The sequence below is a fragment of the Eleginops maclovinus genome, chromosome 19, assembly GCF_036324505.1.
Source record: "Eleginops maclovinus isolate JMC-PN-2008 ecotype Puerto Natales chromosome 19, JC_Emac_rtc_rv5, whole genome shotgun sequence".
NCBI lineage: Eukaryota > Metazoa > Chordata > Actinopteri > Perciformes > Eleginopidae > Eleginops > Eleginops maclovinus.
Genome location: NC_086367.1, coordinates 10127094 through 10152669, shown reverse-complemented (window position 1 = coordinate 10152669; position 25576 = coordinate 10127094). Strand labels below are relative to the sequence as shown.

Below are 25576 nucleotides of genomic sequence, written 5' to 3'. Positions count from 1 at the left end.
GTAATAATAGCTAAATAGTATATTTATGAATCCATGCTTACTATGGGAGTCAAGTTGTAAAATGGCGTTAGTAATTTGTGCGTTATAGTTTATGGTTTCTTCCAGTCTGTTTCGAGCTCGCAGAATCTGCAACTCAAGCCGTGATGTGACGTGTGCTGTCGATCACCTCAGAGACATTTCCCACGCTCACAAATCTCCTGACATTTAGATTAGGTGGCTGGTGAAGGGTGCTGCTGTCTTGTTCCAATAGATTTACAGTAGGATGGCAGCGATGGTATTTTCTATGCTACATTTATGGTTGACATATTCCATACGTCTTTTATCCTTTTTATCAACTGGTTCATTCTGCATTAAAATGTGTCATCAGCTCCTTCTGCACCACCATTTTTAAGGTAAGGACAAATAGAAGAGCGAAATGCAAGCAAGGTCATCCCAAAATGTTGATAAATGTAGGAGTTAAACATTCACGATCCTTCAAAAACTAAATGTTATGGCATTAAATAAAACAAGATGAATGACAGACCTTTAATTCAGCTATTCCCTTAGGTGAAACCGTTTCATCAGATCATCTCAGCAATAGGGTGCATAGGCATTCAGTGATACCCATATTAAAGTATACAGTAACCTCATTTTACTACATTTAGTTTAAAATTCTCAATCGAGATTAGTATAATTCTCCTTTCTACAGCAAATACTTTATCAAAATGACTCCAGATTTGAAATATCAGAGTGTCCATCATGTAAGGTAAGCTGGGAGCAGAATGCATTTCTGTTATCTGTAATTACCGAGGGAGAGCCTCAGCAATTCATCAGCTTTATTCTGACCCCTGAACCTACGATGGTCTGCAAACTGTCTCAGAAGTGTTCAGATTTCAGATATCCACAGCGGCAGGTTTAGGAGGAGTCGGTGAGTTTTAAGCCCTGGCTGCGTCGGTGTGTGTGTTTAATCCTGGAGACGCAAACTGTTTATCTCGTGTTTATAGCATTTTTCAATCAAGCTTAATAAAAGTATATCCAGGTTTAGAGAAAGAAGACCTCTCTTTAAGCTTAGTGGGCACTTATTTAACAAACAAAGCCAAAGTATGAAGTTATTACTGTATGTGCTTTTGTCGTGTGGAGAACAGCTGCATCTTTCACTGCTGGGGAATGGGGTAATGATTTGTACTAATACAATCATGTAATTTCCGCAACTGATTATTTACATTGACACAACAATTTTTGTAATACAAGCTTTCTGAAAAGTGTTGTTTAACTAATACATACATTTCAGAAAACAGAAATCTGGAAATTGGAAAAAGTCAGGTTCAAACTTCTACTTATGTGATTTATGCAAAAGAGTCAAAGGAAAACATTTTATTAATGACTCTTTTAATAATATACTGTGCAACTTCTGTGCATTTAGGTGCTACTGAAGTGCACAGTATGTTGGCTTAGAAAAAAACGACTTTTCAAGATATGTATTGTATCATTAAATACATTTTCGCATGATACTACAGGGGAATAAGGTTGAAAAACTGATAGATATCACCCTAAAACTACCCTAGTTGTTCAATAACATTACTACTATTCTTTTAATCACCCATTTCTCAGAAAGGTTATGTGTAAAAATGCAAAAAAAATAGATATCATGACATATCTATACACATACAGCAAATAGAGAAAGTTAGTCAAATAAACTCCTAAATGTCAAAGACAAAAAAGCTTAGACCCTATAAATCGATCAGTGGAGGGAAACACGATGCCTTTAGTATCTCATGTTGAGTGGGACAAAGCACCTAACTTAGTCTAAAAGTCTGGTTCACTGGATCAAATCCCTGGGCTGCACCCCCTGCCCCCTGAATGAGCTGTTTCTGCTGCACATTGCAAAACAATCTTTCACAACTCCACACCAACTTTGTATGAAATATTGTTTTCCTGCTCAGATCAATACCACGAGTTGTGAACAGTGCAAGTAAAACATGAGACAGAAATCTCTGACCCTGTGTGTGTTCCTGCCCTGCATGAACAATAGAGTCAAATGTCTGTTTTTCTCCCTGAGGACAAAGCTGCCTTCAAAAATACATCTGTCCACATGTAGTTTTCATTTCCAAACATTCAGGTCACATATAAATGTGTTAAATGGCTATTGATTCTCAGTGTTGTAGCTTTCCACGATCAATGATATTCAGGGAGTGTTAAAGCACACTGAAGATCTGAGAATAAATACACCGAAGGAGTATACAGTTTCTAATTATGAAAGTTAATTTCACACTGTTTGTGGACTGTTATCCTTCAGCGGTGTCAGGCACATTTTATTGCTCACTAAAATTCAGATTTGATGTTTTCTAATGTGTGCAAATGAGAAAATGGATCACAGCTGGTTCCTTTCTCCAACATTTACTCCCTTGAAGCCATTTCCAACCTTTTATTATATGCTTTACCATTGATGGGCCATGAAAGACACATTATGAAGAGCTGCATAATGACTTACTGTTCACACAGAAAGCTGCATTTTGTGATGGTGTAAAAGTATAGGTCTTTTTTGCTGTGATCGCCATATCAAAAAGTGTGATTTGTTGATGTAATATTCAAAATATTATGACTAATATTTCATCCATGTTTGTTGCATCTGTAAAGTCACTACTGTTTTTTTGTGGGTTTTTTGTAACAATGATGAAGTACAAATTCATCTGCAATAACTTAAGAGTCTTAAGCTACTTGCATGAAGAACAACACAGATGTAGGAAGAACAATTCATTTAAATACATCTTAGAAAACATACACATATATCTTTCTGATGGGTTTCTTACCAGGTTTTGCTGACACAGCCAGTAGAACTGCTGGAATTTCTGAGACATGAGCAGCTGAGCGCTTCCCACCGCACTTCGTATTTTGCCTAGGACTTGAACACACAAACAACAAAAATCCATCTTTCCATCTTCCTTCACAAGAGCAGCCCTAAATCAGACATATGTGAAGCTTTCCGGAAAACACTCACTCTCTTCCGTCAAGTCATTCTCCTCAGCTTCGGCCTCCATCTCCTTACACCAGCCCTCAATCCTCTTGGTCTCTGTGTGCAGCAGTTGCATGAACCAGCTCCCGTCCCTCCTCAGCGAGGGGGATGCCCTGCCAGACTCGCCCGGTGAGGCTGCGTTCTCTCTCGGGGAGGGTGGCTCCAGCTGCCAGGGGGCCTCACTGGTGGTCTCCCTGGGGCTGGGGGGTTCAGCAGGGGTACGGTAATCCTCACGATAGCTGAAGAGCCCCTGGGTACGTACAGTCCGCACCGCCCCGTATTGGGTGGGCGTACTGGGTTCCGAGTGACGCTGGAAGCCCCCACCGAACTGCAGGCCCTTGTCCTCCATGGTGGGGAAGCCCTCCAGCTCCATGTCGGCCTGCACAGCTGCAGTTACACTGTTGGAGCGCTTGAACCTGCCCTGTCTGAGGTACAAAGATGAAGATGTATGCGCACACACATTTAGACACAGGCCAAATTGGCAAATAATGGCTGAGAGCAAACATGGAGTTCCTCTAATGAGCTTCAAATACCAAAACCATTATCTCACCCTTTCTTATTGTCCTCCACCTGGATCCCAACGGAGTGGTACTCCCGCAAACCTTTGCTTTCAGATTCAGAGTCCGTGGCTGCTTCCACCTAATGTGAAGAAATGATACAAACCAACAGAGCTTCTCATTACGTGAGCTTCCATTCCCCAGTGCTCCTGGGTTTATTGGTTTGGGACTGGATGGAGCACCTGAACTGTACACGGCCTGTCAGAAAGTAAACACTGTATGATTTATGGAGGCAGCAAAGGCAACGTGACTAAGAGGTTTCCTGCAGAGGATTTTAGGTTTCTACAGAAGTTAATCTAGAAAATGAGATGAAAGGGGAACTGCTAGGTGTTATATTGCACACTATATAAAAATATATTTTTGGTTCTAAATGTTCACAGTTGACTCACATGTGTAGAAATATGATATTATAGTGCTACAGTGCTGTGTTGAAAGTGACAACTTGAAGGCCACATGATGTAAGTACATGCAACAAAAAGGAACATATTGAGTTTAATACATTGTATTAATGAAACTCTTTTCCCTCAGGAGACAGACTGATAGGTTAAAAGCTACACTCATCAGTATTTAATAACATGAACAATGGGTCAAGTGACACCGCTGCAATAATGAACCCACAATAATTATCAGTGGACTCATGAGTTGCCCTCAGCTTATGATGATATTTAACGCCCTTCTGCATACTATTTGGGTTTCATAGCCAATTACCTTTACTGCTTCGGTTTACGAAAAGCAATTAAATCAGCATCCTTTCTGTTGATAAAGCTTGCACGCTAGCTGCCAAGCACTAAACAGAGGACTATGTTAGCAACTAGCTAGTGAACAGAGTGCAAGCCGCTGAAGAGCTATTTATTTTTGGTTATATACAAAAGAAATGCTAAAAGGAGAGGGAATATGGACTTACTCTGGTGGCCTGAAACATGACTTGAAATAAATGCTAATGTTGATCCATGTCTGTTGGATGTGTAAATTGCTAACTGTTAGCTTGCTACTTCAAATGTAAAACAGATACCCCTCCAAAATGCTCAATACTTAAGGTAGATAGCTTGAATGAACAAGTAGGCCTACCCAAGCTACTTGACAACACAGAGACAGATAGGGCAACATAAGTGGATGTTATGGGATGGACAGGAAGAATAACTGATGGTGATCCTTCCTGATCCTGCATGGCTGCGATCCTGATCCAGTAGCCTCTTTTTCGCCGCCTGCACCACTCCCTGGAGCCTCATGTCTTACTGTCTATAAGAAACCCTGTCACTCCTCAGCATTTTTTTGCTACGCTTTTCCATCTTTTCCTTTGTTTCGCCAATCGCTCATCTCTTTTCGCTTTAATTTCTTGGGCTTCAGTCCTCACATTGTTTTGTGTTCACAATTCCCTGCAGGCTTACTGTCACAATCTGTCCTTTCTTTTACCGTCTTAAGTCTTTCTTTGTCTTTTTTTTTGTTGTCGTTTTCAGTATTTCTTTTTTGATGCCCGCTGAGCCTTTTTTTTCACCCTCAATGTGACTGTATCAGAAAGGCCTGCAAATCAAAAACAGGATGGGACAGAGTAGCTAGATATTCAGATAGATGTATGATTGGCGATTGTTGCTAAATACTTTGGTTTATGAACAAATACTTTTCAACAAATCCCATCCGTTTAGGATATACTTTGTGTTTTGAGCTATTTGCACATTTTCCAACTTTGAGCTTAAGTACGGAGATGCTTGTGCTTAAAGATACATATTTGTATATTCCTAAAATGCCAAAAATATAAGTGACGTCCTTTCCATTCCAGAATGATTGCTTCTGCCATCAATAAATGTCCATATGATTTAAGAACATCTGGCATTCATACATTTTAATGTAATGTAATGAGTATGAAAGTGATTCAAAGGTGCTCGTTCAAAATATGGCGTCCATCTGTTGTGAGGAAGTGTCAACTCTACCTTTAGTGTAGAACGGTCATTTATGAAGCAGAGGAGTAACATATTTGAAGAGGTATTTTATGTCAGGCTGTTTTGGAGAATCTTTTAGTGGGGAGGAAATTAGTGTGGAGCTGCTTGCTGAGGTGACCTCCATTACTCTGTGTAAGAAACAGAGCAAAGTCCACCTGATGAAAAGAGAACGTGTTCGTGATGGATGAGGACTAAAGGAGGACAAAACATCCAGGAGGCGGAGAGATTTATGTCCCATAGGACTACCTACCCTGAAGATGTTTTGGTCTACCTACATAAAGATACGCTGGTTTTCACATACACACTGCATTAGTAACCACAGTCACAGCATCAGCACAGGTGTGGAAACTGTCAGCGTCAGCAAAAAGTTGAACAGAGCCACAGCGCCTTTATCCGCAACACACAAACACCACCTGGTGACATTTCCCAGCCAGCGACTCTGTTTAAGGTTAAAAGCTTTGATTTCCCTCATTATGCAACCTCATTATGGCTCCCATTTAAACTGTTTTTGTAAATACATCAATTACTTCTCCAGAACACAAACATGTGTCTCAGCTGAAGCAAAAGTGCACTAAGGCAAGCTATAAAGAAGTGGAAGTCTGACAGCATCATGGCCACAAGGTCAAAGATCACAGAGATGGTGGCCTCTAAGATAGGGGTGTCAAAAGGAAATGACAAATCAATAAGAGGCACACTAATTCAGGTTAATTACACTTCCTGTAGTAGCTTAAGCAAGCTGATGGCTCATTTGATATAATGTCCATGAGGTTGAAGCTTTCTGCAAGGCTGAAAAATCTATATTTGACCTAACATTTGTCTGATGCTACACATTATTGTCATCCCATCCACACCAGCAACTGATACCTTTTTTTAAAATAAAATCGGAGGCAACAATATATTAGTTTTATAAAGCAACCCACACCCACCTGGACACAAAGAAACACTCAAACATGTTTCCTTACTTGGATACGTTTTGTTATTTATTAAGTTAACAATTATTACATTTTTTGTTATATTCTAAATGGAGCAGTGATGTCAAAGAAGTGCTTACAAACTCAACCAATCAAATTCTTATTAAACTAACTAAACCTGAATTCAAACCAAAACATTAAGGAATGATGCAGAATGGTTTTATTTTCCAATATGAGGGTCTACAATATTCAAAACTATTATACCGAGTACACATTTTTGAATTCTTCCTACCCAAAAATACACCATTTTTGTTTTAACTATTTCTCCAACAGGTTGACAAGTCATGACCTCAGAGTCCTCCCTGTGTGTCAACATGTTGGCTGCCACAGGACCCCTGTCTGCTGTACCCGCCAAACCCACCCAGACCTCCCTGATCTGCTGCCGGCCTCCTGCTCAGCTCTCTAATGGTCCGACCCACATCCAGGTCAATCGTTTTTGGCTGCATTTCCAGAACTCAGGGAGGCTCTGCCCCCAGGCCGTTCCATCTGAGGTCCCCTGCTCTGCCCATTTCCATTTCCCAGACCACTTGACCCATCTCACCTGCTTACCAGAGACTGTAGGATTGCAGATCCCTTATTAGCTAGCCTTCCCTGCCCACCTACCAAACACCATTTCATTCATTCATTAATTTATTCATTCATCACCACACAAACCATTTCACCTCCTTTTGTTACTTGTAAAATTAACACTTGTTGCACGTGTTTTCTTTTGCCTGTGCGGTCTTCCTGCTGCTTCCTGTCTCCCTCATCTACTGCTCTTTGACGCTTACTATCAGTATGAATTGTATCTGATAGTGAGAGAACGAGTGAGTGAGAAATTCATATGATCAATGAATGAGTCAGTTAGTGACTCAGGGGGCAAATGAGCAAATGAATGAACTTGCAATAAATTTGTGTTTTGCATTTGAGTGAATGAATTGCACGCATAAATGAGGCATTTATGTAACCTGGTAACTGTGAAACCTGCATTCATATTCCACATTAAAATGTAAACAAGGCATTCATCATGTGTTAGTGATAATTGATAATGACTCATGCTTCATGATACATGCTCTATTGTGAGATATCAGCATTTTTGTCTACTGTTTATAGACAATAAGGGGTTATTACAACTCAGAGTCCTGCCACCTGCCACCATTTTCAGATGGCTCTGCAGTGGTAGAGTGTTTAAGGGATCGACGGGAGGAGGAGTACAGAGCGCTGGTGGAGGATTTTGTGGAGTGGACTGGAAGATACCATCTGCCTCTTAATGTGGCCAAGACCAGAGAGATGGTCATTGACTTCAGGAGGAAAAGGACGTCTCCACAGCCCCTGTGCATCCTGGGAGAGGATGTGGCTGTTGTGGAGGACTACAAGTACCTTGGAGTGCACCCGACAACGGACTGAACTGGAGGGCCAACACTGACGCTGTGTACAAGAGGGGGATGAGCCAATTCTATTTCCTGAGGAAGCTGAGATCCTTCAACGTGTGCAGCAAGATGTTGGATATCTTCTACCAGTCTGTTGTTGCTAGTGCACTCTTCTTTGCTGCCGTCTGCTGGGGGGGCAGCATCAGAGCCGGTGAGCACCAGCAGACTTAACAAACTGATCAGGAAAGCTAACTCGGTCATCGGCATCAAACGGACCGTTTTGAAGCTGTGGTGGAGAGGAGGACTCTGAACAAACTGTTATCTATCATGGATAACCCCACCCACCCTCCCCACCTGCAGCAGACAGCAGAGCTCCTTCTCCAACAGACTGCTCCAGCTCCGCTGTCACAGGGACAGATTCAAGAGAACATTCCTGCCCACTGCAATAACTCTCTATAACAATTCACCTCTGGCTAGCAGATAACTCTTATCCACAGCTTCTATTGCACTACTGGACTTGAACGCTGTTCATTTCACATTTAGACCCTATTTAATATTCCATTCCTCTAACACCTAATGTATGTACAATATCCTACTTTAGATCTATATTTTATTTCATTTTGTGTTCATTTTGCATGTATATTTGCATTTTGTATGTATATTTCATACATTTGTATTGCTATTTTTTGTTTTAATTGAGCTGCTGCAATGCAAAAATGTCCCAAAGTGGGATCAATAAAGTACCTATCCATCTAAACAATTGGGGTTACAAATGCTTGCAAACGTTTCTGAAGGCACATTAAGTTATTAAAAAGACCTCCAATATGAGGCAGTCTTATTTTTATTCAGTTCAGTGCAAAATCAAAAAAAACATCTTTATTTTGTAAAACCTAAAAAGTTCAAATTTTGTGAAAATGCAATTTAAAAGAGTGGATATTTTGAAAACACTGTATTCTATGTAGTTTATTAAGTATTTTCTATGGTTCTTAATGTTCCTTTAAGTAAAAATGGGTCCGGGTTCTTATGGGTTGAATAGATTTTTGTCACATATTTAATTTATCCTTAGAAACAACAGTAAAGTAAAGTTTGAATCTATTGATACACTGGGCACCGCAGGGGGTCCATTAAAATCACAAAAATGCAGATATCTGAGGTAAAACTTTATTAACTTTCTGGACACTATAAGCAAGTTTAAAGTACTACAAATCTGCTGTGGATGTTTATAATTAGGGAAATGATTTTACATCATATTAATAAGCGGCTAGGACTAATGTCTTAGTCTTAGTAATGTCCCATTTACACAGTTTAATGTGTTCCTGGGCAAAACCTGCTGGTAGGTATTGTCTAAGTTTGGATGTGATACAACGCAGCGAGTGTAGCAGGATTAATTGAATTTAAATGGGTTATTTATCCGCTGGCTGACTCTGTGAAGGCAACATCTGACAGTCAATGCGATTCTACCTAATTTGGATATTAGGTCTGTTGCCAGTCAAAGGACTTTTTTAATATTACCTGAAAAAAGAATCCTTAATAATTACCTTTGAAAGTGTGCTTGATTTATTTTTGGAAACGGTCCAACGATATTCAGCTTCCTTCAGAATGATAGTATTGAATTGGTCTGCTCTTTTTTCTTCAAATATTTGAAAGGATTAAAGTTCAACATTGAGTAGTCGGGGGAGAAATGAATTTAAGAATGAAGACTGTTAACGGGATGAGAATTAAAATATATGGATCAAGAAGAAATAACGAGAAGCAAAATGACTACTCCCTACAGACGGAGCAATCCTAGATACCAACCTATGGCTTTCAAATTCTCAAATTCACATCAACTTTAAGATTGTGCTTTGATAAAACCCTCTAAATGTCCAGGAGGTGATGGTGTGAGTTCCACAGATTCCTCAATCTTTGTTTTGTAACCTTTAGAAAGCACCCGGAGATCAACAACACTGGAACCCCAAGTAGTATCAGAGAATGCGGCAGACGAAGCCAAGATAAGATCACAGAGTGAGAGGTGGACGGAGACAAAGAGGAAAAATGGAAAGGTAAAAAAAGAGAGAGACAGAAGAAGCTTGAGACTGGCAAGAGAGAAACAGGTACAGTACATGGGGAGTGAGTGAATGAACCGTGGAGTGAACTTCCATTCACTAAAACCTGCTCTAGCATGAGTAGAATCTTAATTGACGGATTGCAGTAGAATGACTCACCCTTGCTATTTTTAGCTGCTGAAAAGAGAACAGTGTTTCATAGTCGGATGTGTGTGTGTGTGGTCTGTATCATTATTGAATAATGCACAGGATTGAGTTGTTTGGATTTTATTGGATCCTATATTAGATGTCCTCATGAAGCACACTTGAAGAGACTTACTAACCTGTATTCCTATAGAAGATCTGGGTGTCTTCAAGTACTCCTCAGCCTTGGACACCAGGATGGCCTTGTCGCAGGTGAGCACCGAGCTGTGGCTGTCTGTGGACGGGTGTCTTTTTCCAGACATGACTCCAGCTGCCTCCATGGCTATTGTGACAGCCTTGGCGCTGTCCAGGCTGTCGTTGGAGTTATAGAGGGCCCTGCCTGTGTTTAGCCCCAGGCTGAGGCCGTCAGTCGCCCACATGCCGACGTGAGGGTGCCTCCCATCGTGGTAAGCATCCTGCGTGGACTCGGTGCTGCTCTGGGCTGTGATGGAGATGAGGGGCTTGGAGGTGGTGCGGGGTGGGACTGGTGGAGGAGGGGTCTTCTTGTAGTTGGGTGTGTAGGTGATGGCTGGAAAAGGTGGGAAGACACAATTTATTAAAAAGTCAATTTTAAACAATTTATTGAACGCTTTATTTAATTTTGTCTAAGTGCATTAAGTATTATTTCTGTCATCAAATTTTAAGAACGTAATATATACATATCAATTTAAAACCCAGCTTGTTAAAACATTAAAGACCTATTAATCTCCTGAAAACTAGAGTACATTCTGTAAAAAGGAAAAGTGAAGAACATTTCAAGCCATTCAAAGAGTTTAGTATTAATTATAAATGTAACCATGGCTGTTTGATATCATCCTTTATAAATACTGAGTTCTAAAGGTTAAAATCAGATTGAAACAACCCCACACCCCAACGCCTCCCGTTACAAATATGGCTCACATATAACTTAATTATTTTAAACTATAACTAATAAAGATCGAAACCTCCAATGCATATTTCTGTCTCTTAAAACGTTTTTGTGGTGGGTAAAAATTATTACACAGGCTGAATAATTTCATTAAACAGCTGGTCCCATTTTTTTTTTAGGTCACTTTACTCAAACAGAAATATGTAGTGAATCTAATTGGGAATATTTTCAGTTGAGTAATACACATTTAAATCGTTAGTTCAACCTTTTGAAAGCATGGTGCAAGGATGGTGTATGTGGCTCCAAAAGCAACCCAATTTGGCCCATTGATGTGCTTTTTTCAATGTTGTATCATATTTTTCAGTTTTTGGACAACAATACAGCTTAATGGCAGAGAAATGTGTGCTTTATAAGGCTTTGGATACAAAGACTTCTGTCTGCTTTGTTTTCATGGGATTTCTTGGTAAAATAAAATTGAAGGAAATGACCAGACTTTTCTTCCAAACATCTGCCATATAACCTCCTGATTGATCATAGTATAGTTTGCCTACGCCACCCTTATACAACAATTGATCAGAGGTTGTGTGTGTGTGTGTGTGTGTGTGTGTGTGTGTGTGTGTGTGTGTGTGTGTGTGTGTGTGTGTGTGTGTGTGTGTGTGTGTGTGTGTGTCTGAATGTAGAGATTCCTTTCAACACAGCATCTTAATATCAGCTTATGGCAGAAACATCATGCAGGCACCTGATATTTTACCCATTTGTCATATGACAATAAGCTGAAAAAGTACTTTCCAATGTATTGGCAATTAATATTAATGCTTAATTAACTTACTTTTATGATTTAATGACATCATTAGCATTTGTGTAGGCTAATATATTATGGTGATTAGGATGGCACATTAGGCTAAAATGTCATTTGTTTCACAGCTGTATAAAAGTAGCTTGTTGCTAAATATGGAAACTTATGGAAAACTGCTGATAATCTGATCGATGCAAGCTGAGTCAGTATTCTCTGCTTGAGGGTAAAACAACTTTTGGTGCTCAGATAAGGGAGGGAAAGGTTGAAAATGTGGGCACAGTTTCAAAAGCTCCGAATTTGCACTTGTGGAATATCAGAGAACATTAAAGCCTCTGTGACAGGAGACACTCATCAGACAGGAACATCAGAGAAGTACCAGAGAAGTAGTCATGTGTGGAGGATCATGGTTGAGGCGAAACTCTTTAAGGAAGCTTGACAACTCCCATCTTCCTATTCTGTCCATTTCATATCAGAAAGAAAGGGGATTACATTCTTTCAAGTGTAAATGAGAATGTGGACTTAATCCATGGAGAGATGGACTTGAGGAATGGGTCATGAACGTCTTCTAAGCCTTGACATGTCTTCTTGTTAAGGCTTTTTAGAGAACAGCTTACTCAGTGTGGTTACAAGCTGAAAAATCTGAAGCACAAGCTGCGTTTAGTGTGGTCGGATCAAAGCTATGTCTGCCAGGTACCTTGAAGCCAGGAACAGCAGAAAGAAAGGAAGTAGAGGAAGAACAGTGAGTCACGCTGCAGGTTAAGTTATGGGTTAACGTTTTCCTTGAAAAGGAGGTAAACCGTGTTGAACTCTGTGTTTCTGTTTCTGTCTAACAAATGCTTACATCACACAAAGCAATTAAGGATGTCCTTATAATACCCAAATGTGATCTATTTCGAGGTGTAATGAACTGTGCCGCACACGCAGGGCTCCCAAATGTTGTGGTGTAAAATTGATTTCATTTCGGCCTAATTACATAGTAGCTTGTTTGCAATGCTTTTTAGAAATAGCATCTTGTATAATACTACTACTACTACTAATAATAATAATAAAAACCTAGGCTTCAATTCACACTTGCAACACCTTTTGGGCTCTTTTTAACCATGTTTTGTTTTTGTTTTTATAAATAGCTAGAGACGTCTGGTCTATGAAGAGTGTTCCACTCCGGGGGCTTAATGACTCATGCTGCTGTCCATTCACAAAATGTACTTCTTGCTGATGAAGAGATGCATTAGGGTAGAACGACGAGGATGGGGCACAGAGAAATCTGTGGGAGGGAGAGAGGGTTTGTGTGTGTGTAACAGAGAGCGACGATAAATCAGGGAGCGAGGAGGGTTCAAAGGAGGAAAGAGATGACCCATTCAGGGGGCATGATTCAGCAGGAGGACCAAAATAGAGCCATTATTAGCCAGTCGGTTGTGCAAAGGGGAGTCATAATTCTTGCTTTCATCGAGGCAGCAGCAGTATTACTCATAGCATTTAGATTCCATCTGAAGTGAACACAGACAGTGTTTGCCAGTGTACAACCAAGAGGGGTATTAACAAATGAAGATCATCAATTGTAATAGACGGTCAAATTTAACATTGTGGCGTACACCATGGTCAACCACGATTAACATTAGACAAGGGAACTTCCACAGCGCCGTGAGGCACTACAAAAGCCCAAAATTGTCTGTGGTATCACTTACAGTAATTTCATTAATTTCATATTTTTGCAAGGTATTTGCACACATACTGTCATTCTTTATTTCCTAATCTTGTTTTCAGATTTTAATTCAGCTTTTATCTGTGGCTCTCTGAACAGTGCATGCCACTGCAAGATGACTGCACATGACTGGAGGAAAAATGTATGTAGATTTACTCAGACAGCAAAAACAATACCTTGTTAAAAGATGGTCAGATTAGGGACACAGTGGTTAATATGGTGCACACTCTTAAAGAAACGTGTTTAATAAAATTGCCTAAAGTGTATGTGCACAGAAACTTGGGGCAAATTAGTAATTGAAACATTTAAGATTTGGTTTCTTATTTTTGTGGACAGACAGTTTTTAATTTCACCACCTGAAACACAATAACCACCTTAATGTGAGTGTCTCACAACATACACCTGTTGCTTGTACCATTAATTGTCTTAAATGCTGTTGTTTGGAGTCATTGGTACACTAACTATTCTTTGTAAAGACAAGTTAAAGAAAATATTAGCAGTTGTTACAGTATAAAACAGTTTGAATGGTCAATAGGCCTTTAAAGCATCTGTATGACAACACTATGTTTCCTTTAGGTTTCAGGGGAAAGTATGTACAGTGAGTGCAGTTAAAACAAGTGTTAAAATATAGCAGCATCTTTAGAGGCAGGTAAATGTATTCCGCGCGAGTACTCCATTTAATCGCTCTCTCTCTCAAAAGCACGCACACACGCACACACACACACACGCACGTACAAGTACAAACAACCACCACTGTGCCAGTGAGTCTGATTAACACAAAGGCAGTGATTCAGCCACTCCATCTCTGTTAGGAGCTCTCTATCTATCAGGCCTGGCTTGTATGCTAACATGGGAGACTTGGGGGTGGAGCGGGGGGGTGCTGAGTGACACGTCGTTAAGAGTCTTTTTTCCCGATTGGATTTATCACTGTAAAGGAAATGCAGCAGTTTGTTTTGCAGCAGGCTTTTAAGGATATGTAAATGATCTGGATCGAGGGAGGGAGAGGAAGATGGATTGTCAACTCCATTATTGGCCCTGAGTGTTGCAGACAGATAAAGAAATTAATATAAAAAAAGCGAACTATAAGAAAAATCTGAGTGATTAATCCAACTCACTTAACCGACCGTTGTGTATTTCGATAAAGGTAAAAGAAAATGATGAATCATAGAGAAAACCACAACACACTACTGTGGAAACAAATACTCATTTCATGGCAAGTTTCTTTTGATACGTAGATCAAGGACGTTCTTTTGTTCGCCTGTAACGCCAGATGTTTATTTTCCTGCTGTTAATGGAAGTCACCTCCTGCTGACCCATCTGCTTGTCACCACTTAGATGCATGTCACTGTGGACTCAACCTAACCCTGCATGAAAACAAATCAGATCGCTCTTGACGAGAAGGGGCACTAAAATGCAACAGATAAGATAATAATGGAAAACAAGGGGTGTTTGTGTGCTCATGCAATAATGCATACTTTGGGATGGAGGGATATATCAGAAAGGGACCCTGTCTTAACTATGTGGCAAAAAAGCACTAACAATTGAGCTCTGTCATAAGGACTGTCTAACCGTGGGAGAGGGTTTACAGTATTGAGGCATAGTGCAGGTGTAAAGGAGCAACTGCATCCTCCAATTCCTTAGGACATAATATATTGTAGTGTAAATGACTGATTTTGTAATGTAAAACTCCTAAGATCCTAACTTTTTTTTTAAAGCTTTTACTTCATGAAATGTCGGATTAATTGCAGATGGGCTTAACAGCAACTTGCCACTGTTTTGTTTCAATTCCTAACAAATTGACATTGAGCACTGAAGGCCCAGGTTGCAGGATTACCTGGGGTTTGTTGGGGCGTCCGATCAATGCTGCAGGTGGAGGGGAGGCAGAACTGGATCCCTGAAAACAAGGGAGTGGTGTGGACATTCAGAAATGTGGGCATTTCTGCCCAAACATGAAGTACAATGTATCTACGTTACACAAGGACTACACAAAAGAGATTCAGAGAGTAACTGCACAGTAGGATGTAAAGCAAAATCACGACAACAAAGAAACTAAGACACTCTGCTATACATTTACTTCACCATAAAGGCACGCTGACTCGGCAGATAATTATTTAAGGACTTGGCCATTTTGGAAAGGGTGCAAGGAAGTTATCGATAATCATTCAATTGGTAACTTTTTCATCTTCGATTGTTAACTGAGATTACCCATCTCTGACGTTTGATGTGTACTACTGTCAGTCAGACGCAGAGACCTGTGATTTAGGCTTCCGGATCCTGCCCCCTAACATTGTTTTAGCATGATTTACAAGATTATCAAATAAAGAAATGAGATTGCAAACAAATCATTGCAACAACCCCTTTTAATTAAATGAAAGCCGACTCCCTTTGAGGTCTTGTGTACTTCCTTTGTTACAGTGTTACCTGTCTGGGTGGAGATTTTCTCTTGAAATGAAAGAAACTGTTCAACTTCAAGTTGAATATGACTGATAAGTCCCTATAACAATATGTAACATTAAGACGGTTGTGATTTATATCGAGGAAGAATGTTTTATTTAGTTTTTTATTGATTTAGTATTCAAAATGACAGCCATTAAATGTATAATTGTGAATACTCCACCCAATCTCACAACTTAATCCCTGTGTTTTTCAGATTTGTATTCATTTTATCAGGAGATCTGTTAAAAAAGCTTGCTATTGAAACAACTGCTCATCTTTTTTCATCTTTTTTTCACAGCGCTTAAGAAGGTGAGAATATGATCCTGACAATAATTCTGTGTTAACATGGTTGTCAGTGAATGATGCTGCAAAGAGTCACACCCCTATTACACTCCCCCCCAAGCTATATGATGTTGACATTAAATTAGAGTACATGTATACCTAAAACAATCCAAACATTTATGGAAACTGCACTAAAACAGTTCATTTGTCCTGCATGCCATTAGGTTATACTGTAGGTTTACTTTAAAAGCCATTTTAATAAAACAACAGTATATATTTTATTCTAATAAACACAAGTCCAGCTAGCACGTCTAGTTAGTCTCTCTGGAAAATCTAACATTGATAAAGAAAAAAAGTTGGTAATTATAATTATATGCCAATATATTTTACTGCATCACTGATTCCTGAAGCAGTTTATATTTGGATTATATTTTATGAATACATATTTCTTTACTGCCACATTTTCCATTTAAAAGTTAAATATGGATGGGATCCATGGAGGAAAAAGTGGTGTGTGTTTGATGTTGCTGCAATTGACAAAATGAATTCAACAATTCAACCTAATTAACTTTCCATCCCTTTGAAAACCTTTCAGATTCAGTCAATTTAACAAACTTTGCTCTGCCCATATTCAAGTCAAAACAGCACACAGGAAAATCCTTTTGTCTTGCAGCTCACTGATGGTCAGCTGAGAGACTCTTTCTGTTCCAGCGCACTTTATTAGAGCACAGACTTCAGAGGGCGATTCCATATAAAGCCCATTAAATTACAGATAATACAGATGGATCTTGCAATTTTTCTGACATTTTTCAGCTGTTCGTTGCTGGTAACAGAATTGTCCGTATTCTCTTGTACGCAAGCTCCTTTCCTTGCACTGAATATCCAAACGAAACAATGAACGAAATAATTACAATGAGGCACTGTATATGAAATGCACAAAATACTGAGGCCATCTGTCATGCACCATTATATTCATCATTCAGTTTAACATGTGTAAAAAGATGGCCACATGTTGTACACCTCTTTCAGGAAGCAATACAGTTTAACATGTCATTACACTTATGTCCCACCATCACATTTTCAGTCTTTGATTCCTGAGAATTGAGATGACGTCTTACAGTACAAAATACAGTATCATCTCTTAACAAGGCCTGTTTGTCAGCTTATCAGACACATTTAATTTGTTGTGTATTTTGAAAACAAATGTGTCCTTTTACTTATCGGGCCATGAAAGATGTGTGTATATATGGCGTATGTCTGGTACCAAGTGTATGTGCATGTTACATGAGGTTATGTGTACAGAAAGGCTACAATAACTTTACTGGTTTGTAATCATTTTTGAGCATGAAATAAAGATAACTTAAGTATCTTTCTATTTTTTATTAACAGTACAGTGTTCTTTGAGCCCCCTTATGGTCATGGCGAAATGTTGTTTCGAGGACTACTTTTGCGTAACCTCACAATAAATATGTTCTTACATTCTTTCTGAGCCATATGTCTTTTTTCCCTAAGCTGCTCCCAGTAAAAGCTCCTATGATCAGCTGATTGAGTGTTACTCAGAACTGGGCTGAACTGGGCATTGAGTGGACTAAAATAAAGTTTAAATCACAGTTCTAATAGGAGGAATTTATTATTGTTACTGGATACGGTAATGTAATTTGAGCTAACTCTCCTTTTAAAAGCATCAACCTTGTTGGTCATAGCGCATAGGGAGTAGCAGATAAGGCCAAGAAGTATGGTGGAATAACAGTTTTTGCAAGAGAACACAAAACATTGCTGGGGTGAAAAATACTGCAAGTTAATTCACTCCTCCAATGTTTTCCTCCATTGCCCATTGGGGGGCTCCGTAGAATTCACGCTCACTCTAGGGTTGTGCAAACATCATTTCACAGCATCGCTTGTTTTTATTTCTATACCTGCAGAGTCCACCCAACAGCTCACATAGTAAACAGTTTGTCCTTATAGTTATATGATAACTGCGAAGATTCACTCACTCCAATCTAGAGTGACAATAAACAGAGAGCTGGAAATAAGTCAACTAAAGAAAATATTCCATCATCACAGTAAGGATTGTCAGGGCCTCGTATTCATTCAGCCATCTTGTCCGTAGTCTATAACAGAGCTCCGATAGAGACTCTTAAAATAGATGTCTCAAATGTCTTTGATGTAATAAAATGATTGAACATGTATTAGTGTATCCAATGGTTAAAAAGGCAGTACTGTTCTGGAAGATAATTCACATCAGTGGTGACAACAGCTTCAGTACAGTTCATTCTGCTTTGATAAATGTTTTGAAGCAATGTTGTTCAGTAAACACCACAAAGGGTTCATCATTTTCTTGCAGTATTGTGCAATCCATTACACATTTTTTTATATAATCTACCAATGCAGTCTGTTGTTGCTGAAATATTACTGCAGGTTTGAGATAGTCCTTGCTTTGAATGCCAATGCTCACATGACATTTGAATCTGAACGTTGCTCTATATTGAACTAGCAGCAAACCGACTGTGAGCTATAAATATACATTGGGCTACATTTTGTCTGCTAAGAATGAGGTATGAGCTCACAGAGTGAGGGACACGTATGTAATTTCAGCACTGTTGTAGTCATATCTCCTGCTCCAGAGTTCTACGCTGGCACTCCTGTGCATTGATTCTCTTCTTTGTCCCCTCCTTTGCCACCTGCACCATAGAAAGGCCTCCTCCCTTGAGGACCTCTCTGAAGTATCTGGGGTCTCTTCCTCCACAAGTTCCCCACACTCCTGGGATATAGCCATACAATCCAATGTTTCAGCAATCATATCATCTGGCTCAATGGGTGTCAGGTCCATCGAGGGTAGCTCTTCCAGGTCTGGCAGTGAAGGATCTGTATCTGCTGGAAGAGAATCTGGGGATGGACTTATGGGTCCAAAGTCCATTTCCAGCGAGGAATGAGGAGACACTGAACTAGGAGGGGATATTGTGACAGTGACCTGTTGTAGTAGGATTCTATGCACTTCTGAGGCATCATCCTGAGGCATGTGAGCTAGGCGATACTCTATTGCTGGATCCAAACAGACAGATTCTGTTGATGATGTAGGATCCACTGCAGGGTCAACAGTGGGTAGTGGTGAACCTGGACAATGTGATTGGTAAATGGGTGGATCTAAATCCTCTGTGTCATATAGAAAGTCACCACTCAGGTTAAAAGGCTCTGGTTCAGGATCCATGAAAACTGAGTCAAGATCATCTTGATCTAGGGAAGTCAGCATTACTAAGTCAAAGTGGACCAGATCAGCATGATATATAGGGGTGGTATCAAGGGGTTCTGGAAGTGGTGGCCAATCTGAGTCTTGAGACTCTGGGTCAGTGTCTGGTAGAGTTTCTACTGAAGAGGAAGCAAAGGTTGAGACTGATGTCATTGGCTCTGGGGGAGGGTCAGAAACATTATCTGGAAAGGTGATAATGGGATCTGGATTTGTGTCACTGTCAGTTGGACTTGCAGGAGAATCAGTGTCGAGGTACTCTGACACCACAATGGATGGACATATGTCAGTTGCTAAATTAAATTGTGTAACAGTCTCTGGATCAAGTGTGGGTGTATCACAGGCCAATAATGGGTCTTGACTAATGGGATCAGATGGGAAAACATGGGTATATCTGAAGGTTGTGATTCTAATTGAGTTGGATTTGCAGGATCTGGATCCTCTGATTCTGAATATGGCAAAGACACAGCAGTAGAGTCTTGACACACTGGATCTGGCTTTTCACCAGAGAAAGACTCTGAATCTGACATGCTTTCATAATCACGTTCGTCAGGTGGAGACACAGTAACTACAGGAACTGGATATGGCAACTGGATTTGATCTCTTTCAATAAGTCCTGAGTCTGGGCATTTGGTGTCATTAGGTTGAGAAGAATCTGAACGGGACTCCTTGGCTTGGCCTAAGTTTATTAGCTGCGGAGTGACTAGTATTTTGTGATCTGCTATCACTGAATCCTGAGGGATCTCAAGGTCTGCTTCTAGTGAAATTGGCACTGTACCTGAGTGGTGACTGGCTGAAAAATGACCACATCAGATGAACTCACAACTGTATGGTCTGGTAACTCTGTTTCATGATTTGCTAGAGAGGGCAGAGCAGTCAACTCAAATACATCTGGTTCGGCTGCTCTAACAGAGCCTGGAAGTATTGGATCCAAAGAAAGTGGTATGGCACTCTCTACATACATTGACTGTGGAGAGGCGAGAATGCTTGGGTCCATAGAGAGCTGTTTCGGCAGACGACGGGCACCTTTCTTCTCTTCCTTCTCCTCTGGACAATTGACAGCTGCATCCGCAGTGCTTTGCCGGACAAGGACCTTGCTTCTGGCCTGTGTCCCCACAGACACTTTAGATATCTGTGGTTTCTTCTCTTTAGCTCCCCCAGTGCCTCCATGTGCTGCAGAGGTTCCAAGTCCTCCTGCCCCTGCGCCTTTCCCTGCCCCTTCCCCAGCACCTACACCTGCTCCTGTCCCAGGGCCTATATCTGCCCCTACCCCTACCCCTACCCCCACACCCACCCCTGTTCCTGCTCCTGCTCCTGCTCCTGCTCCTGCTCCTGCTCCTGCCCCAGCCCTGGGTCCTGTCCCTGTTCCAACCTGTCCTCCTAAACTTGCCCCAGCAGCCATGTTACCACCTTGGGGAGACCATGTGTTGTAATGCTGTGTGAAAGTGTTGAAGTTACTGTTGAAAGCACGAAGCTCTACACAGAGGTCCCTCCTTAGATCAGCTAGCTCTCTGCGCATGGCCGAGACCTCTTCTTTCCACTGCATACTGATAGCTGCAGCCAAAGAAGCAGACTCTTTGATACTGGCCTGGATTGCTTTTGGTGATGGCCGTTCGGGGGCACTAGATCTGTGGGATCTGAAGAGGCTTGGAGAAACCGGTGGTCCGGACACAGGTTTGGCTCTTGCCCCCATGTTATCTTCTTTGTCAAGTCTGTCTCTTCTGATGGGGCAGCCTAGATCATCATGAGCCAAAGGGGCCGCGTCTGCCAAATCCTCATGAACACTGGCCTGGTCAGGCAAACAAGAGTCTTCCTGAACATAATTTCTGTCTGGAAGACAAATATAAATACGTATCTGTAATATGGCCACAGGTGTGAGCAGCTGGAGACAATGTGCTTTTTATTGCCACAAAGCAGTAACATCAAATCATGCACTGAATGCCATGAGTCAAAACAAGATAATAGCAGAAATTGCTAATCTTACGATTATGCCCCAATTCACCCCTCTGTATGCTGTAGACGTGTATTGAGGAACTTATATACACATCATTTTTAAATAATCTGTAATATCATTTAAAATTACAAACCCAGTGTAACACTGGGAAAGTATTCCCATTTTGACTCATTTTCGTTAAAGGTTACACTGCCTTCTCAACCTCTATTTGTAGCATGCATTCTTCACATCTTTTCAATGCACAAATCTAAAACTCCAATCTCCCAGAACACATCACAGAGAATACACATTATTTTTTTATAAATGAGGTAGGAACAATCCTTGCATGCTCGTCTGTTTCAGTCGAGATAAAGAAATGTGTACTTTGTGCAATGAAAAGAGGCAAAGATGAGCAAAGCTTTCTAACCATATCCCATCAGTCATAGGTATAGTATGAACCCTATTGAAAAAGTGAGGTCCAGTTTGACAGATTGATGTCCAAAATTGTGGCAAAATTTACCACATTTCAAACACTGTATCCTAAAAAAAAAAAGCAAAGATATTTGAGTTTACTGAGAAAGCAGTGTAAGCAAACATTTATAGGTATGAAGAATTGATCATAAGCACAGCTCCAGATGGCCACACCTCTAACCCTCCCTATTGTAGCCCAGCTAATGTTGTTAGTTCATGAATCTACTGTGGAAAGAGGTGGAACCTCCTCAGACTTCTCATCCGGATACATTTTCTTCTTTTCTTCCCACATTCTTCATCACAAAGACGTATCATTTCCTCTGTGAATCCAGCAATCACGATAATTGTTGAAACCACCAGCAGTTTACAATTTATAATCAAGGATCAGTGTCAGAAATGAATGCATGTGTCAGCTCATTAGGTTAAGACTGATTGTAGCAAGTTTGCAAAGGTGATCTATGTGACTAACCAGTGTGACAGTTGAGTTATCAGTTTAATCATTGTCTGTATTAATTGAACGATTATTTGGGTCTGGACTTAATGGATGTGCAATTCTTTAAAGTGATTGCATTGTGAGTAAACATGAGCTTTGCAATAAGACACAATTTGTGTGAAGTGAACAATCCAGGGATGCAGAATATTCACAGTTTATGCTGTAATAAGTGTTAATCTGGGTTTACAAGTACAACAATGAAAACTTTGCAGACAGCAATTTCAGATTTATTTGCTCTTTTGCAAAAAAGCTTTGAGTACGTTCAGAAAAGGCACCTTGTGGCACCATAAAGGAAGTGAGATATCCAAAATGTTCCGGAAAAAGCAGTCATGTCTTTATCCTGACATGATTTTAACGTCAGACAATTTCCATTTGTGATTTTCAATAGGGTTCATAGCTTTACTCTCTGATGCATCCAATGGATGAGCAGATGAAGCACTGTATCCAAAATACAGTAGGATGAACTAGCACAGCTCACAAGTGGTAGCTACAGTAAACTTACGTCCATCAAAAACAATGGAAACATAGAAGAGTGATTCATGCAAAGATGTGAAGCTGTTTGACAGCACAACCAGTTTGCACTAACTGCTCTGTATTCATAACACATTTTAATGACAGATGTAAGCTTTTGGTGTCAATTTTTACAAACAAAAATACCAACATTCAGGATTTCACACAATGTATTCTGCAAACTAAGTCTATGTCCTGTTTTTCTTACCTGTGGTAGCCCTGATGGTGGAGGTGACGGTGGAGGCCATGGGGGGGATGCAGTCATCATCTTGGGAGTAGCCAGCCTGGATGGCTCGCAGGTAGCTGTGACTCCGAGTTCTGAAGCAGCCGGGCAGATCCAACGCCTCCATGGCCTGGGATTCAACCTCACTGAACACCGACTCGCACACTGATTCAAACTGGCCGTTTATTTCTGTTTCACTCACCTGTGAGAAACAAAATCCATCAGCATGGTGTCCTAATTGTTAATCCAGTGAGTATATGTTAATAAATGTATGACCTTAGAATAGTACAAAACGTCTTGTTGCTCTAGAGCAAACACTTCATGTCGTAATATATGTCTCTGAAATTATTTTTGCATTTCTGAGAGTTTCTTGGAAATGGATCTTTCATATTTGCACACTGGAAGATAACCCGGGGGCAGATTGCTTATTCTGTAATAGATAAGAACATTAATCATAATCATGCTGTGGCAGAGAGTTTGCTGCAAAAGACCTGTTGTTAATGTCGAGCAGAAGTATTTCTGTTTCCTGTTTCAGATTCTATGATGTATTGAGTAAGGGTTTTCAGAAAGTCAAGTATCACAGATAAACATCTTGTTCTATTGGGATCCTGAATTTATAAGAGTTTAGTTGAGGCTTTTAAGACTCTGAACAGATCAATAAGCCTCTCTTTTAAGAGGGAGATGAATATCTCAACAACCCTTGCAGGAGTCGTTTAATCCATCCAGATAAACAGTGTAGAATGAACTGTCAAATCAAATAAGTGTAATAAGTAAAATGAAGCTTGAAAAAAAGGAGCCACTGGTTTAAAATGAAAGAGGTTGCACTGAGAATATTAACTAGGTTTTGAAGCTTTAACTAAGCTTTTAGATCAGCAACTTAAATAATTTCACTGTAGGCTCCATGGGATCTCTTCAGGGTCCCTCTGCATCTCCCCGAGTAAGTAATACTTTCACAGTTCACTAATTGAAAGGGTGCAGACTCACCTGGCTCACTTGGCTAACACAGCTAGCCTGGCTGAGGGTGCTGACTGCCCGCATGTAGCTCTGGTTCCTGGAGCGAAACTTGGGAGAGTTGTAGTTGGCAGAGGGATCCAGGGCAATGCTTGGGTGCATGTCCCTGGTGGCTTGCAAGTGGTAGCTCTGACTGAACAGAGAGAGAGAAGAAAAAGCAAGAAAGGAGTGGGACTACAGCCATGATGATGACTTCCTAAGCAAGTCACTTAAACTTAATTAAACTTATAACCAAAGCAGATCGCCAAGAGACTAAAGGTGTAACATCATGGCAAAAACAATAATGTGTTATTAAGGGAAGGGGGCCTCTTCCGGGCAACCTGAACTTACGAGGGAGACTGGTTATGACCTTGTGTCTCTCGAGAGCCTCTCTCTCTGTCAGTTTATTCCCCACTATATTGATGTGTTCACCAGCATCCTTACAAAGGCAGTTCGATTTCTGTTGTGCTGAAACATTCAATCAATGCTTACAAATGAGGGAAATGCAAATCAGGAGCTAGTTAGTGAGCAAGCACTTCAGAGAGCACCCTGGTGTCAGCCAGGTCAATTAAATGTGCTACACCAGCAGTGCAAGGGATGTTCAGAAAACCCAAGTCTTGTTAGAAATCTGCTGGAAGGAAATAGAAAAACATGGAAGAAGAAATGCGCTTTGAGTAAACTAAAGAATACTCTAGTTCATTGCATTAGTAATACCAAATTGAGGTCCTCTCCGCCAGATCCATTTGTAATGGCAGGCAGGGATGAGTAAGCAGTTTCTGTGCTTTTTATAGAGATAAACACTGGGGTTTGGCAGCGAGGAAAATGCCAGTGTGATTAAAAGTCCCCCAATCCATCTTGTCCTGCTGAAGCAATGCTGTGTGTGTTTGCAAAGTAATATCAACCTTCTACACGTCCAAAGGCATCCTAGAGGAGAAACATCCAGAGAAAAAGTCTGAACGAAGTGGTAAAAACAAAGAAGCTATAAATAGGAAGTTCTGCTATAATGTATAGCAATGACTCAGATCATATCTGTCATGTGTTTAACGGCGCCTTATGCTTTGCCTGTATGAGCAGATTTCCCCAGGTGACCTCTCATTGACTGGTCTTGAGTGTTTGCTCTGTGAGGCGGCCATATTGGATATGTCAGCAGGGCAGCGAGCCAGCTGGCTCTGATGTCTGACCACTGCAACACGGCAGCAACAGAGAAGCAAGTGGAGGGGAAGTGCTGGGCCTGTATTCACCTTAAGTCTGCCGCAAAATTGGTGATGTAGTTACGCATGTCACTGTTGATTTTATCCAGGCGGTAAGAGCTGTGGGTAGAGAAGAAAACAGAGTTACTGGGTCCCACAAGATGGAGTTTAATGGATATGACGTCACTCAGCAAAGGACCAATGGAACTGGCGCTGTATGGGATTTGGGGTGGATTAAATGTTTGCTTGGCAGTTTTCACCAAAGTCCTGCAAACATTAGGGTGATAGAAAATCACCAAGCTCAAGAAATGTTAAAAGTGAGAGGATGATTCTGTTATATTACGCTGGCAGAAATAATTGCCTGCTCAAGGCAGTATGCTGTAAATGAAACATGTACAGACACA

The 25576-nt window shown here is 40.5% G+C and overlaps 1 protein-coding gene across 1 annotated transcript in view; it reads right to left on the bottom strand.

Moving 5' to 3' along the window:
• Positions 1–25576, bottom strand: part of dlgap2a (discs, large (Drosophila) homolog-associated protein 2a) — a 146373-nt gene that overhangs the window by 1540 nt on the left and 119257 nt on the right. The window contains exons 6-12 of the mRNA XM_063909258.1: positions 23977–24136; positions 22978–23194; positions 15235–15294; positions 10175–10563; positions 3543–3631; positions 2978–3417; positions 2790–2881 (exon numbers count right to left, since the gene is read on the bottom strand). Of these exons, the coding sequence (XP_063765328.1) occupies positions 2790–2881; positions 2978–3417; positions 3543–3631; positions 10175–10563; positions 15235–15294; positions 22978–23194; positions 23977–24136 (1447 nt within the window). The remainder of the gene's footprint in view (positions 1–2789; positions 2882–2977; positions 3418–3542; positions 3632–10174; positions 10564–15234; positions 15295–22977; positions 23195–23976; positions 24137–25576) is intronic.